The 16,207-nt window shown below is 46.5% G+C and overlaps 1 protein-coding gene across 4 annotated transcripts in view; it reads right to left on the reverse strand.

The window, feature by feature from the left end:
• Positions 1–16,207, reverse strand: part of LOC135371150 (uncharacterized) — a 279,646-nt gene that overhangs the window by 212,941 nt on the left and 50,498 nt on the right. For 3 of the 4 annotated variants that reach the window (XM_064605192.1, XM_064605189.1, XM_064605191.1), the window contains exon 1: positions 15,407–15,664. The exons of the other annotated variant lie outside the window; for it this stretch is intronic. In XM_064605192.1, the coding sequence (XP_064461262.1) occupies positions 15,407–15,512 (106 nt within the window). In that variant the 5' untranslated portion in view covers positions 15,513–15,664. Of the gene's footprint in view, positions 1–15,406; positions 15,665–16,207 lie in introns of those variants that run through there. 4 annotated transcript variants of the gene reach the window in all.

Raw genomic sequence — 16,207 nt, forward strand, 5'->3', positions numbered from 1 at the left:
TGACAATTGTGAATGTGAGATCCACTTAAACCGAATGCCATTTTTTATATATTTTGAACTGGACTATTTCCAGCACAGCAGCGTAGATGTAGCTGTGGAACGGCGATGCATAATCAATTCTTGTTGTTTTCAATGTGGTGTTTCTCCAAACTTGTCAATTCCGAATGAGAAATTTTGGTTACTTTCAGTGACAATTGTGAATGTGATATCCACTTAAACCGAATCCTATTTCTGGTCTATTTTGAATTGGACTATTTCCAGCAGGGCAGCGTAGCTCTAGCTGTGGAACGGCGATGCATCATCAATTCTTGTCGTTTTCAATGTGGTGTTTCTCCAAAGTTGTCAATTCCGAATGATAAATTTTGGTTACTTTCAATGACAATTGTGAATGTGACATCCACTTAAACCGAATGCCATTTTTCGGTATATTTTCAACTGGACTATTTCCAGCACGGCAGCGTAGATGTAGCTGTGGAACGGCGATGCATCATCAATTCTTGTTGTTTTCAATGTGGTGTTTCTCCAAAATTGTCAATTCCGAATGAGAAATTTTGGTTACTTTCAGTGACAATTGTGAATGTGACATCCACTTAAACCGAATGCCATTTTTCGGTATATTTTCAACTGGACTATTTCCAGCACGGCAGCGTAGATGTAGCTGTGGAACGGCGATGCATCATCAATTCTTGTTGTTTCAATGCGGTGTTTCTCCAAAATTGTCAATTCCGAATGAGAAATTTTGGTTACTTTCAGTGACAATTGTGAATGTGACATCCACTTAAACCGAATGCCATTTTTTATATATTTTGAACTGGACTATTTCCAGCACGGCAGCGTAGCTGTAGCTGTGGAACGGCGATGCATAATCAATTCTTGTTGTTTTCAATGTGGTATTTCTCCAAAATTGTCAATTCCGAATGAGAAATTTTGGTTACTTTCAGTGACAATTGTGAATGTGACATCCACTTAAACCGAATGCCATTTTTTGATATATTTTGAATTGGACTATTTCCAGCAGGGCAGTGCAGCTGTAGCTGTGAAACAGCGATGAATCATCAATTCTTGCTGTTTTCAATATGGTATTTGTCCAAAATTGCCTATTGCGAATGACGAATTTTGGTTACTTTCAGTGAAAATTGTGAATGTGATATCCACTTAAACCGAATGATATTTCTTGTCTATTTTGAATTGGACTATTTCCAGAAGGGCAGTATAGTTGTAGCTGTGGAACAGCGATGCATCATTAATTTTTGCTGTTTTCAATGTGGTATTTGTCCAAAATTGTCGATTCTGAATGACAAATTTTGGTCACTTTCAGTGAGAATTGTGAATGTGATATCCACTAAAACCGAATGCTATTTCTTGTCTATTTTGAATTGGACTATTTCCAGCAGGGCAGTGTAGCTGTGGAACAACATTGCATCATCAACCCTTGCTGTTTTCAATATCGTATATGTCCAGAATTGTCGATTCGGAATGACAACTTTTCGTTACTTTCATTGAGAGTTGTGAATGTGATATCCACTTAAACGGAATGCTATTTCTTGTCTATTTTGAATTGGACTATTTTCAGCGGGGCAGTGTTGCTTTAAATGTGGAATGGAGATGAATAATCAATTCTTGCTTTTCAATATGGTATTTGTCCAAAATTGTCGATTCGGAACGAGAAATTTTGGTTACTTTAAGTGCGAATTGTGAATTTTATGTCCGCTTAAACCGAATGCTATTTCTTGTCTATTTTTTATTGGACTGTTTCCAGCAGGACAGTGTAGCTGTAGAACGGAAATGCATAATCAATTCTCGCTGTTTTGAATACTGCACAAAAATACGCGTCCGACTCCTCATGACTAAACCCACACAGACCCCTGTTGTTCTTGAAGTGGGCGTCCGTCAAGCGCAGAATCGAGAAGTTGCTCGAACGACGTGATCGTGAATTGCCAAGTTTCGTAGGAAATAGTCGTGTTGCGGGTCGTCGCGACGTGCTTCGTCTTTGTCTCTTGTGCAGTGTCGTGGCAACGGATCCATAAAGTAAAGATTATTGTCCTCTAGTACTGCATTACTTGACTATCCTTGAGGAAATCTCGGGATAGAGACGACAGATACCTATCGCTCCCGTCGGGCATGTTGACATCTCGACACCTTGCAGAGCTTGCAGATGAAGGCGGGTGAAATGACTAGATTCTCGAGGCCATGACCTGACTGGTTCTTAGATATATAAGTTTTTTTTATATTTTTTTCAAGAGAGGGATTTCCGGAACACACCCATCATTAGGCGTTTAGTCTTGTCACGTATTCCATCGAATAACTACGCCACTATTTCGTGTAGGGTTTTTGACAGTGCGGTCAGCAGTCCATAGGGAATAAAATTTCATTTCATTTCATTTGATATTTATTAGTCATCTCTTTTAGAAAATACATACATATTTACATACAGGTGGAGAACCCAGTAGGAAAGAAAAATAACACTATAGTTTCGAAATCACCAGAAACGGATGCGAGTGTCACTTTTGAAGAAATTTGATTTCGTTATGTTTAAAGTGGCTGACGTGCTTGTGAATCGTCCGTCAACCCGCGGGCATATTGCGACAGTATTGGTGCGCAAATTTGCTGCTTGGCCCGCGCAGCGTATATCACGGTGGGCAGAACTGCACTATTATCACATAGCTTTGATCAGGAGAGTCTTTATTCAGCGCAGTCGATGATGGAACATCAGGTTAGGAGCAGATGGCGTGTATTGCAAATGACGCGCTTCTGACGTAGTATCACGCGGCTTCAGCTAGGCTGCTCCTAATAACTAAACTTTCCCTATAAACGGCTCTGGGACAGATGTCCGCGGGACCCCTTTGGTGGTTGCTCGGGTCAAAACTGCCATTACTTCCTATCCACCACGTGATCGTCTCTAAAGTTCAAGTTTTGTTCTCCGTGCTTTTATGCTTTTAGGAAGTAATTTACTGTTAAAATGTGACCACAATCGTGGAGACAACGATATGATATCGTGTCCCTGCCGTGGCTGCGGCTTTCGTTCAACGGAAAGCAGCTCCGTCTCGGGAATAAGGTTTCATTCGAAAGTACCCACTTGATCAGTTGTTCCGGGTCTTGTGTGTCTTTGAGTCATCTTAAATTGTTCATTTGCGAGCTGGCGGCGTGCTGCAGACTCATTTGATTTCCTCTATTGTTGTCCAAGTTTGACTAATGAGATTCTCTGCCACTTGAGCAACAAACCCAAACGGAGTCGCTGCTCCCACGCACAAAGTCTCTGGTCCTGCGTGCTTGTCGTGCAGACCGTGACTGGTCATGTAATAGAAGAGTAAACCTCCAAACACACAGAAACTTCGCGCGTGCGTTCATCACAATGCTGATGATATCTGAAGACAACCAGAACTCGCGTTGTCTGCTTTGGGAGCGTGCAAGCCCTTGAGCTTCACGCATTAGACAGGAACCTCCCAGAATGCAATGCGATGACAGACCCGCCACTACCAATGGAAGACTGTCGGATGGTCCGCTCCATGCCGATGCTGAGCCGAACGTGACCTGATTGTATCACGTGACCATAAGTGGACCTGCACTACCTCAGATCTCCGGCCGTCTGCTAGGGGATGTGTCACTTCCGCTCTTTGCTTTTTATATGTTATGCGGTTATGTGTAGTGTGGTGGTGACGGCGCATGTCAATGTTGCCCGGCATGTCCTTGATCTACATCACATGTGACTGGCGAATTTGAATACTCCATTTGTTTTAACAGGTTGTACACATAATAGGAGCGCAGTCGGTTGGAACTTGCAACAATTATATGAAGTTTGTTGAATTTCGCTGAGTTATCGTGCATTGAAAGAGTACAGATGAAGTTTCTTGCTGTCTCGTATGGTAGACAATTTCGGCACGATTGTTGCTACAATTATGTCAGTGTAATTCACACGATCAACATGCCTTTTTGTCTTCTAAAGGACACTTCCCAGCAAACCAGAGATGTCCCTTGAACATCCATGTGATATCCTGACTCGGAGGTTCGAACGTCGCAGGGAGCATGCCACAAATCCCATAGACATCATCTGTATGTCCAGGGGACCAAATAATCTTCCCCTGTTGCACATTCCACGAACATCCCACAAACGTACAGTAGACGTCCGTGGGATATTGAGAGCTTTGAGATCGAGAGGCCGGATGGATGTTTATTGGGAGCTTGAAGTTGCTGTTATCATCTTCAAAGCATATTTTGAAACATTTTGCGAGAGTTGTGTGTGTGTGTGGGGGGGGGGGTGCTGGTGTCTGCACGATTAACGGACCCGTAACTATAGAGAGTGGCCACCACATAACTATTTCGTTCCCTGTTTCCCCTCTGTGCCAGTTTCTGTTATTCCCATAACGGACACAGAGCGCAGCGGTTTAAATAAAGCAAACAGAGAAATGGAACAGCTCACAGTCCAAAAAGCTTCGAAAGGTACTAGCATTCCCTTTCCAAGAGAAAACAAATAATATATTGCTTGTCTCGCGAACTTCTGCGGACTCAAGGGTGCTGCTCGCCTCCGAAACAAAACAGAGGGTGAGCTGTCTAAGTATTATCCGATTATACACAAAAACAACAGTCAAGTGAGGAGTTGCGTGGTGTATTAACTCTGCAACAAGGTAACACCTATGTTTTTTACTGCTCTTGGTCTGAGACACTCAGTAGGTTCATCGAAAGTTAAAATTTGAGTGCCACAGAATTCCGCATCTCTGCCTCTTTCGCAATAAATGCCCAATGTAACAGACGTTTTGGAAGGCGCGAAATCTTGCAGTCTTGCACAGAACCGCCCATTGTTCTTGAGAAACGCCATTCAGCCCCTATTTGGCACATAATTTTTTGTTCGAGATGCGACCACCTCAGAATATCCAAATCTTGATGTACCCAGGATATTCTCTTTGGGACGTACAGAGGATATACAGAATTAGATATCCCCAACAACTAAAATATTTTGATGAGACAGACTGGACGTCCATGTGACGTTCATGGAACGTAACTACAGTTGCGACATCTGCGACATAGTTTGGATCACATCATGAATATCCATGGGACGTACAGAGGATATCTCGACGTCTTGGACGTCTGCGACACATTTTGGAGGTCTCCAGGATATTCGTGGTTTACTGGGTTAGAGACTTGATCTTCTTACACAAAACAACAACTTTATTACGGGATAATGACTGCAGAGTTTCATCGCGGTGGGGGGATACTCTACCCCATTGCATGTGGTGATGCAGGGAATGAAATAATGAGCCCCTTCACAGTAAGGAAGGAAGTCCTGTGGTGTCCAGAAACGTGAAGAGAGCCTTGAGGGCAGAGCGTTGGTGAGCTGGATGTGGCCAGGGACGAAGCAATTTCGTGAGAGATAGGGAGCGGGAGTCCAGCTCGTTGAGGGATACGGAGAGTATGGTTCGGGAAGGTTGGTAGTGTGGGCAGTGGAGAAGAATGTGATCTAGAACTTAAACAGCAGCGCGGTGGCTGCACTGGGGAGAGGCAACTTGTCTCAGGCAGTAGCGCCACTGTGCTACGAAGACCACACCGAGGCGTATTCGACTAGCTAATGCGGCATCTCGGCGAGGAATATGTGCAGGTATGCGAAAAGCGAGCGCTGGATCAACTCTGCTCAGCATGGCGGGGAAGGGGGATGTCAGCAGTCCGTTTGCGGGTAGCCAGAGGAGTCACTAGGCATCGTAGTGCGGACCGACGATCTCATCTCAGCATTGCGATATCCGTCCGTCTCTCAGACGAGAGAGCTGTTTCAGCGGCGCGTTCACCCTGTTCATTGCCTTCGACGCCGCAATGGGCTGGAACCAATTGGAGAACGAGCCAGTGCCGTGCTTCGTAGACAAGTTTGTAAGAGGTTAACACATCCATAAAAAGCGTGCGGAGGGGCATCGGATGCCAGAAATTTCAATTGCTTGCAGCGCGGATGTTGAGTTAGTGAATACCGCCCAGTCCCATGGGGTAATGTGAACGATGTGCTGCAAAACGAAAAGTATGGCAGAGTTCTGCAGCAGTGGACGAGGTTTGAAGCTGAAGGCGACGTCCTTCGCTATTCGGATGACTAACCTATTCGGACTCTTCGGACGAACTACGCCTTCAGATGGGATAACGAATGCCGACTCCGACTTGCCATGACTCGAAGGACTTGACGGGGAGCCTGATCTCTGGTTTCCTGGAAGTCGGGAAGACGTGCGAAGGTGGGCACAGGCAGAGACTAGGGGGCATTCGGCGGTGTGACGTCCTATGGTATGAACCCAGTGCGAGCTCGGCGTGTCTTAGGCTCAACGCGATGGAAATCACTTTCAGTATGGTATCGAATTTTCCTGAGAAGTGGGTTTTTCAGCCGTTCCCGGCTCACGCAGGACCTCCACCCGGAGGTCATCGGCTTCAGCTAGAACTTGCCGTGTTTCAGCCATTCTTGGAACTCCAAGGTAGCGACGAAGCTTCCCGGTTGAAAAAACCACCAGGCTCGCCTGGTGTGTCCTAGCTATGTCCAATTTTATTATATGCGACTGACATCGGAATCCATATACCTTATTAGATCATTACGAAACACCATACGACTCCATATACGGCTCAACGGAAATACGCCAGAACGGAAACCTCATCAGAGCAGGACACATAAGAGCGAGACACACCCGAACGGAAACACACCAGAACGGGACACACCAGAATGGAAACACACACGAACGGAAACACACCAAAAGGGGACACACCAGGACACCAGACCAGTGTCTGAACTCCCGCTCTGGTGTGAAAGACAAAAACACACAGGATCCAGCCTGGTGTATTTTTCGACTGGGAGGCTTCGGGCGAACAGGGTTTGAAGGGTAGGGTACAATGTTGTAGAAACCCTGAGCAAGAGTGGAAGGTTGTCAGGCACAGTGGCCCTCAAAAAAGCCGCGTGAACGGCTAGGAGGGAACGTCGTTCACAGCCCCAGCCTAGGCCAGAATGATGTTGAATTGCAGGAAGTCATCGCTGGACTTTGGTTTGGAGGTGCTTCGTGCTTCGCGCTGGGCGAACCAGGGCAGGTTCGAGTTGAGACGAGTCGTAGTTGTAGTCGTAAGTGTAGAGTGAGACGAGACGTTCGAGTCGTAGACTTGTGAGTGAGAGAGACTTGACGCACTTTTAGGGCGAAAGGCTCATCCCAATCGCGTAAGGCAGAGATGGACATCGTTCATGTCTTGTTGCAAAGGGCGCTGAATAGCTGGTCGTAACTTGCCAAAGGACAAAGGTCGAAAGGACAACGCCATCGGCATACACGGAGAATGTTACTTTGCGAGGAACTATCGATCTTAGTCCTGCCATTACTTCATTAAAGAGTGTAGGACTGAGAATGTTTCCTGGGGTACGCCTTGATGAACAGGGTGTTAGGGCTTTGGCCGTGGGATATGCGGACAGCGACAGTTTGGTCCGTAAGGAAATCGCGCAGCCAGCTGAAGGGTAGACCAGATAGCCCAAAACACCGCACGGCGTGGAGCACAGAGATGTGCGAGACGGTATCATATGCGCGCGTAATGTCCGCCGATGAGTACGAGCATTTTGGACAGTAAGATTAGGCCGAGAACTGGATCCATGGAGCTTCGGTGACGACGAAATCCAGCAATTACTTGAGGGGACGCACCTTGTTTTTCACACTACCAGTCGAGGCGATGCAAAACCATTCTCAACATCAGTTTTCCTATGCAGCTTTTCAGGTTCACAGGGAGAAAGGAGGATTGGAAAAGGAGGGCATTTGTGCGTTTGCCTGGTTTGAGGATGGGAACAACTAATGCCTCCTTCCAGGTAGATGGAAGGAGGCATAATACGCCAAGACGTATTATAGACATGAAGGAGAGCTTCGAGTGACCGTTCGTCAAGGATTCGCAGTGCGGCATTGGTAATTTTAACTGGTGCTGGGAGTGATTGCACATTCACAAATTTCAACGCAGTCTTCTGTTCGATTACAGTAAAGTCGCCGTTTATATCCTCCGGTGGACGGAGTGAGTCTTGGTGAATTTTAGCTCTGGACAAAAATGTTGTGTACCGCAGGCGATGAGGCAGCCGCCAGTCGTTAAAAGGGTGAAGAAATCTGTCGCTAGCGTAATTTCTTCTACACCTTTAACTATAGTCAATGCCGCGACAGGATTCTTTTGTCAATGCGCATCCTTCAGAGCCCTAATTATCCACTAAATCTATGTGGCCGGATCAAACGGTAAAAGGCGTTGACAAATCTTACGCCGACGCTTCCGGTCTTCTTTCTTAATTTCTCGTGTTACATTAGCTTTCATCCGGCGGTTCGCCACAGTGTCAAAAAGTTGCTCAGTTGAGCGAGCCGTTCTCTCTGCTCTGCGCGGGGATGCTCTAAGGTGGTTGATTGCTGGAGAATGACGGACGCGACCTGTCACGCTTTTAGACAGGACCACTGCGTCCTACATCGCGCAACGATTGCCTTGCGAAACGACCTCTGGGGACCTACCGGTGTGCACAGATGTTCGGAGGCCCACACCAAACAGTCTCCAGTTGATGAGAGGGATCAGTCCACTAGTGGGTGACAGCGGCAGTCTTTCGTTCGAAATATAGAGGGGAAAGTGGTCACTACCTCGGGTGTCGACATCGGCAGCACACGACAGGTGGCGAATTATGTCTGCTGAGCACCACGACAGATCCAGGACATCGAGTGACGTTGGTGCTCGCATATAAGTTGCCTGTCGGTTGTTAAGTAGGGGCATGTGGGCAGTCTCCATTGCTTCCAACAACCTTGTCCGTCCTTTCTACGGCTTCCCCAGGCCGTATGATGAGCACTGTATTCATCCAGTACGAGAGCTGGGGATTCCAGTGAATTGAATAAGCGGTCGAGGTCGGTCCACGGAACCTGCACTGCGGGACCTATATACAGGGTGGTCCACCAACCATGATAGAAATTCGTAGTAAAAAAGGTAGGCTCCCGAGAGATATGCGGTCAAGTGATTTTTTGTGCCAAAACGTTTGCCACATATTGGTAGCATATTTACTTCGTTTCAATTGACAGAAAATTAATTTCTTGAATTGAACTACAAAATTTCTCAACGCAACTTAACGTTTTATTTGCGGAAACGGGTTCCCCGTGATCATTTTACTCAGTATAGCACATAATCCCACTCGTAATGCAATGGAAATTGCCGAAATAAATTCGCCGAAAATCCCTGGAGATGAGCCCTTGGCTCCGCCTCTTTTATGACGTCTCGTGGTTTGAGCGCAAAGCTGCGAAGAAAGGACACGCCTTGACACGAACATTGACGCGCCACACGAGGGAGGAAAGGGTTACAAGCCTTACCACAGAACAAATATGCGCGGTGAGTGCGTGAGAGCTATCTTATCAAAAATGAGGTCACCCTTTCAAAACCCTCACCAGCTCCGGTGGCGCAGCGGTAACGCGTGCGCTTGGAGACTGGGAGGTCCGCGGTTCGAATCCGCGGGCCGGCTGTGCCGTCTGGGGTTTTTCCTGGGTTTCCCTCAGATGTGTAATAGGCGTATGCCGGCACAGTTCCCCTGAAGTCGGCCCATGGACGCAGCTATCCTCCCCCCGAGCGGATTCCGCTCGGTCTTCCACTTCACCCTTTCCTCTCGTCCTCTCCACCACCCTTCCCGAGAAACATGCCGCCTAATCAGGCAGGCAGACCTCTCGGTTCCTCCCAACGACACTCCTCCTCCTCCTCCTCCTCCTTCAAAACCCTCAAAAATGAGGCTTGTAACCCTTTCCCCCTCGTGTGGCGCGTCAATGTAAACTCCTTTCTTCCCAGCTTTGCGCTCAAACTGCGAGCCGTCAAAAAAGAGGCGGAGCCTAGGGCTCATTGACACAGATTTTTTTGTGAAAATTCACAAAAAAATCCGTTTTCGGCAATTGTCAATGCATTACGAGTGTAATTATGTGTTATTCTGAGTAAAATGACCACTGGGAACCCCAAAGGAAACGTTAGGCTGCCTTGGGAAATTTCGGAGTTCAATTCAAGAAATTAACTTTCCGTCAACAGAAATGAAATAAAAATGTTATTAATATGTGGGAAACGTTATTGGCAGAAAAAAATCCCTTGACCGCATGTCTCCCCGGAGCCTACGTTTTTTACTATGATAATGGCTGGTGGACCACCCTGTAGATACTGACGACTGTTAACAGCATGTGCCCTAGACGTGTGCCCTTTGCAGGTAACATAATCATAAGAGCGATGAAAAAATGACCCTATGGGTGCAGCAACGAGGTCGTTACGAGCGTATAACGCTGTTCTCTTCTCAGAGGATTGATGAGATCGATAGACTGTATAACCCTTAACGCGATGTGCAGCATCCATGCCATGTTCGCATACATAGATGAAAGTGAACAAGTACTGGTGGAGATGGCAGAATCATTAATGCCATGAATTTCTTACACAAAGAAATTCATGGTGTAGTAGCTGCTGAAGACGGCGAGCATGCCTGCCAGCCACGCTTCTCCTGCTGCCTGGCACGCACCCCGAGGATTCGAGCCACCGTGGCATATATATCGCTATTAAACAGTTGTTCTCTGGCCTCCGACTTGAGCGTTACTCCTCCATAGGGGTTACTACACATGGCATTATTGATTCTGCAGTCTATTTGATAATATTTGTTATCATGTCCCACATCATGTCACAACCAAACACTTTTACCCTTCAATATATGTGTTAGCTCCGGCCCTTTGCATTCTATTGTAGAGGTGGAAGAGGAAGGGAACAGAGCGAAGGAAAAGAGGAGGTTGCAATAAACACGTTTGGCGCACGTTCTCCAGGGAACGGTGGAGGTTTTCCGCTGCTTCTTTACCGAACCTGTTGTATGTTATATCTATTAAACGTAGCTGTAATAATTCCATGTTAGCGCTGCGAAGCAACTATGGCAGTCACTATAATGTATCCTCCTGCGGTAGTAGTGTTGTCACGCGGCCGCACTTTTTGTGCCTATTCCACCAACACGGCCTCCTGTGACAGTAGTATCGATATTTTCCCACGTGATTGCCTCCAGCAATCAGTAGACCATCGCCCCGGGCGATAACACTCATCATCCTTCAAATAAAGTTGCGTTCTGGTGTTTAGGCGAGACTTGCCTAGTTCCGTCCGCTAGCCATTTATTCGTATTTCTGGTTTATTTTTCATTTGCGTCAAGATTTAATCGAATTTGAGTCGATATAAGATTGCTCCGTTGATGGGCACTGTTTATATAAGTAGCGGTATGCAATAGCGATATTCCTTGGTTCGTAGAACCGCATATTTTTCTCCACACATTACCTTCTCAGAGTGGGTGCATCAGAAACGCAGGAGCGCTCATTGCAATAAACCTATTACCTTGATATACGAGGGTGGTTTCATAAGTTTCCAGTCCGAGGTAGAAAATGCGCGCGAACTTCAAAATGCGATAAAGGACGCGTGGCGCCATCTGTTGGAGGGCCGGAGCACCACCCTCAACCCTCTCCATGCTTTTGTCGGTTGGAGAGCGGCATTTCAAACAGCCAGGGTGCACTTTTCAGTTAAAATGGGAAAAGTCGAGTACCGCGCTTCGATAAAACTCGTGACAAAAGAGGGACTTTCGCCTACAGAAATTAAAACGCGACTGGACAACGTGTACAGGGAGGCCTATCCGTCGCACACAACGGTAAAAGACTGGGCTAAGCAGTTTCGACTGGGGCGAGAGTCAATTGAAGATGATCCACGCGATGGTCGTCCAGTGGAAGTCGTGACACAAGAAAATGTGTCTCTTGTCAAGGACAAGAGTGACATAGGTGAGCGACAGGCGTCTGAAGGTGAAGGAAATCTCAAAAAGGCAGGGGCTTTCCAAAACAACCGTTTTTCGCATCATCGGCGAGGGCCTTCACATGAAAAAGGTCAGCGCGAGATGGGTGCCACGACTTCTCTCGTCAGAGTTTTTGTATCTCTGTCAAGAGAACGAGGAAGAAATATTGAAGTCAATTGTCACAGGGGATGAGACTATGGTGCGCTACTATGATCCCCTTTCGAAAAAGAAGTCGATGGAATGGCGCAGACCAGGAGAAGCACCCCCAAGAAAAGCCAAGGTCACACAATTCATAAAGAAGGTCATGGCAACAATATTTTGGGATTGTCACGGGATCTTCCTCATCAACTTCAAAGAGAGGAACACCACAGTGAATGCGACTTATGCTTCACTCCTACACCGACTGCGAGACGCCATCAAGGAAAAGAGGTGTGGCAGGTTGAGTCGGGGTGTCCGGATGCTCCAGGACAATGCCCCTGTCCACATGGCTTCTGTTACCAGGGCTGCACTGAAGGTGTGCGGCTTCGAAGAAACCCACCACCTACCCTACAGTCCAGACTTGGCGCCGAGTGACTGCTTCCTGTTCTCAAACTTGAAGAGGGATCTCAGAGGACGGAGATTTCAAAACGATAGTGAGGTGCAAGAGGCAGTTTTCCAGCATTTTGCGGACAAAACTTCTGACTATTTTTTCAAGGGTATAAGAATGCTGGTTGAAAGTTGTCAAAAGTGCATCGAAGTTAAGGTAGACTATGTCGAAAAGTGATACACTTGTTTCGTCTCTATGACTATTAAAAGTTGGTCGGGTCGGAAACTTATGGAACCACCATCGTAGACTACATGCCGTTTCTGTTTGTTGCTAGTTCGTTCTACACTGATTACCCCTTTTCGAGGTTGGGGGTTGGGTGATGCGGAATTGGATTATTATCGGTCAGTGACGTAACCAGGAATTGTTTTGGAGGGGCTGGCGCTGCCGACGCGTCAAAGGAAAACATATAAACAACATGAATCAAGTGATGGACCAATCAGAATGTGCAGTGACTAAGCACAATCTGTACGGCAGTAGCGACGCTTAGGCCATTGTAGCCTAGCCATTTCAACTTTCTTCCCCCACTATTACGTGACGGTTGGGGAACATCGTTAATTCGTTATTCCCCATGGTTCTCTGTCCTCTGTCTGTCCTGTCCCCTGTCTGTCCTCTGCGACTCGGTATCCTTTTTCGTAAAAAGGGGGAACAAATGGGGACCTGACCGACGAAAAAGTGGAAGATAAAGGAAGAAAAAAGGAAGAAAAAGGAAAAAGCAAGAAGGATAAGAAAAGCAAGGTGGAAGGCTGGAGACGAGCAGTCGGTTCTGTCAGAAGACACTGACATGGGCGACTCATATCAGTAACTGGGTCATTTGGAATCTCCGACACTGTCGTGTTGGCACCATCGGGTTTGTGTGTTTCACTCTACAGAGATTCGATGTTCTGATTAAGCCCCTCGGTTATGACCATGCATTTTTGTGTCGGCTCACTTCTGTCTTCCTGCTCACATATGCTCTCGGATCCCCTGTGTGGGAAGAGATCCCCACCCATCCGACAGCACTCACAAGATCATTCCAGTTTGATCTGACAGGCTTTCCGTAGGCTGGGTAGCGAGCGTTAGTAAACCGCTAATAACATCACTGTTAACTTCCCGTGCCTACCGGAAGCAATGACGCACAATAATGAGTTTTAGTTTATCGTTGGTAAGGTTATCGCGCCTATCGGAAACAATCGCAGTGGCGCGTGGCACCAGAGTACGCAGAACATCTTGGTTCAGGATTGACATGACAGGATATGTTACACTCAACTGAGTTTCATAACGCAATTCAACTCTAATTCAGCATATCAATTCAGCATAAAAGCGGCCCGCAGCAGATACACCAACCTCTGTGTCACATTGTTGTCGGACGAGCGTTCCAATGCCACAGCAGCACATCTTAGCCGAAGAGGTGTCGGTACATAGCCCTAGCCTTACCGTACAGAGGTTTGCAACTGTAAAAAAGGCGTGAAAGGGACTGCGTATGCTGACAAATGTGATTATTTTTGCATTGCGATGTTTGGCCAATATGTTGTTTGCCACAGGTCAAATGGATTATACAGGGTACAAGTCCAAGGGAGTGTATAGGGTGTTTCACGAGAATACCATGTCTCAGGGTGTCTCCTGCGGCTATTCGTTGTCTTCTGTCACCCTCGTGTATTAACCAGGTGGATAACACACCAGATGGCTTATCCAAAAAGTGCAAAAGCACTAAGTGATGAAAGGCGCCGCTTCCTGGAATATTTTTCCACTGAAAGTTCACTTCGGTTAAACAGAGGTTCCGGACGCGAAAATTTAAATTTCCGAGTTTTATTTCGTTAACGGGCGTTTTCAAATGAGCTACTGGGTGGTCAGTTTGTGCCTCAAGGATGCCAACCGAAAAGAACCTTTCAGACAGAGTCAGCCGTTTCATTCAACAGTGAAATTTCCGTGACAAATACTCCGCGTACTTCTCTGTCGTTCTTTGTAGTGCCCAAGCTCAGGCTTCTTCAACCATGGATTGTATCCTCCAGAGTACCTGCAGTTATGCTGCAATTCCCTGTACAACATGGTTTACGAAACACAGATACTCATTGTGGTGGTTGATTCGATCGTGGAAGTCGATGTCGAGGGGATCATGTCAGACGTTTTATGTTGGCAACCGAATTCTAATCTGAGGAGGAAGTAGGCGGAACAATTTTGCTCACGGCATGGTCACCACGTGAAGGTGGTCAACGGGAGGAACCAAAGGCTTATTACTTGAGAGGGGACATGTTTGGGTACGGTATGTACTTTTGAGGCTGGCAAACCACCAGAAAGAGTAAAGGTCGTTAAGGTCACTGATGACTGAGCAGCACGCCTAAATAGAATGACAATGGATGACCCACCTGGCATGCAGGTGAGCACCAATGTCGGCCCAACGACTTGTATGGCTAAGAGTCATGGAGAGCGTGGTCACGCCTTTAGATACTTATTCGGTTCAATGTACATTCCCTCTTTTATGACAAGCAGAGTACACTTTAGCCGCTTCTGCATTGATGGTATTTCATAGGTCATGGTGAGCTCACGCTACGCCATCAAGCAAAAGAGGAAACCTGCAACGGGGGAAGGTATAAAGGCGAGGGAAGTTTCACTGATTGGACATATGAAGGGTACATAATTGGATATAAGTCCAGTGATTAGATCTGTGATGTGCAACTTCCGAGTAAATATGGCGATAACATAACAGAGGTGATTTTGTTTTTCTCGCTCTGAAGCTGTACTCACACACACTGTCTTATTCACACGCATTGTTGCTTCAACACGACAGGAGGAAGAGGTTGGATAGGAGGAGTGAGCAACATCAGCAATACAAACGTGAAAAATATTAAGCAACTCTATACGTCATTCGATCGATTCCGTCCGCCATGCTAAATATTGGAAACGTTGCTAGTTCGAACATCACATGTGCTCTCCGAACTTTCGGGCCGAGTTTCAAGGAAAGTTATTTCGGAAATCCACGAAGGACGATCCCCTTTGTCCCTCGCCTAAGTCGTAGAGTCCATCTCATGGCCATACTTGAGTCTTTTTTTTACTAGATAAATACGAATGTTGAGCCAACTTGCCTTGAGGACGTCGTTCACTACAGGTCTGATGCAGCACAGGATATAAAGGTAATGTCGGCTTCAGCATGGCGAGAACTGTGACGAACCACATATTGAAGGCGACCATCGTGTACCACAGATCTAATCGATCTAATCGTGAATACAGAGGAGGTTTGACTGATACTGCGTTGAAAGACACACTACCCGACAGATTTGACTGAATATAAGAGTTAAAGGAAGCTGCAAGCTCAAAAGCAGGTGGCAATCCCAGTAATTTGTGAAGGGCAGTAAATGCGAGCGAGCCAGTCAGTAATCATGAACGGTCTTTGTTTGGAGGACCTCTCCAGTCACGAGAAGTCGCTTACTAGATAAATTAGCGAAAGGTGTTTGAAACTTCTTTTATTCACTCGTTTGTCGTATATACTGAGCTAACGCTTTACGAGGCACGCGTTCTGACAATACATGAACACCTGTATGAACACGTAGCAATAAGTGCGTAGAGCCCGAATCAGGGCTTTTAGTCATTTCTTGCAGCTTACTATAGCACACAGTTTTTTTTCACTACCATCGGCAACCTGGTCTCGTCACCTCTCGTCCTGCACAGTTTCTTACCTAGACGCAAGGTCCTCGCGGACCTAATGATACCGTTGCAAGTGCAACGCTCAACCCATCATTATCAACGCAACTAGACAAAAAAGTAGAGAACTCCGGCTTAGCATAACATAATAACAAGGTTTACTCAAACTTTTCGTCCGTCATGCGACGGACATCATCAGTGCCAAACTGAATGAGAGATTACAAAACCGGTCGCTATTGGAAGAT

This window comes from Ornithodoros turicata, chromosome 10 (assembly GCF_037126465.1).
Source record: "Ornithodoros turicata isolate Travis chromosome 10, ASM3712646v1, whole genome shotgun sequence".
Classification (NCBI taxonomy): domain Eukaryota; kingdom Metazoa; phylum Arthropoda; class Arachnida; order Ixodida; family Argasidae; genus Ornithodoros; species Ornithodoros turicata.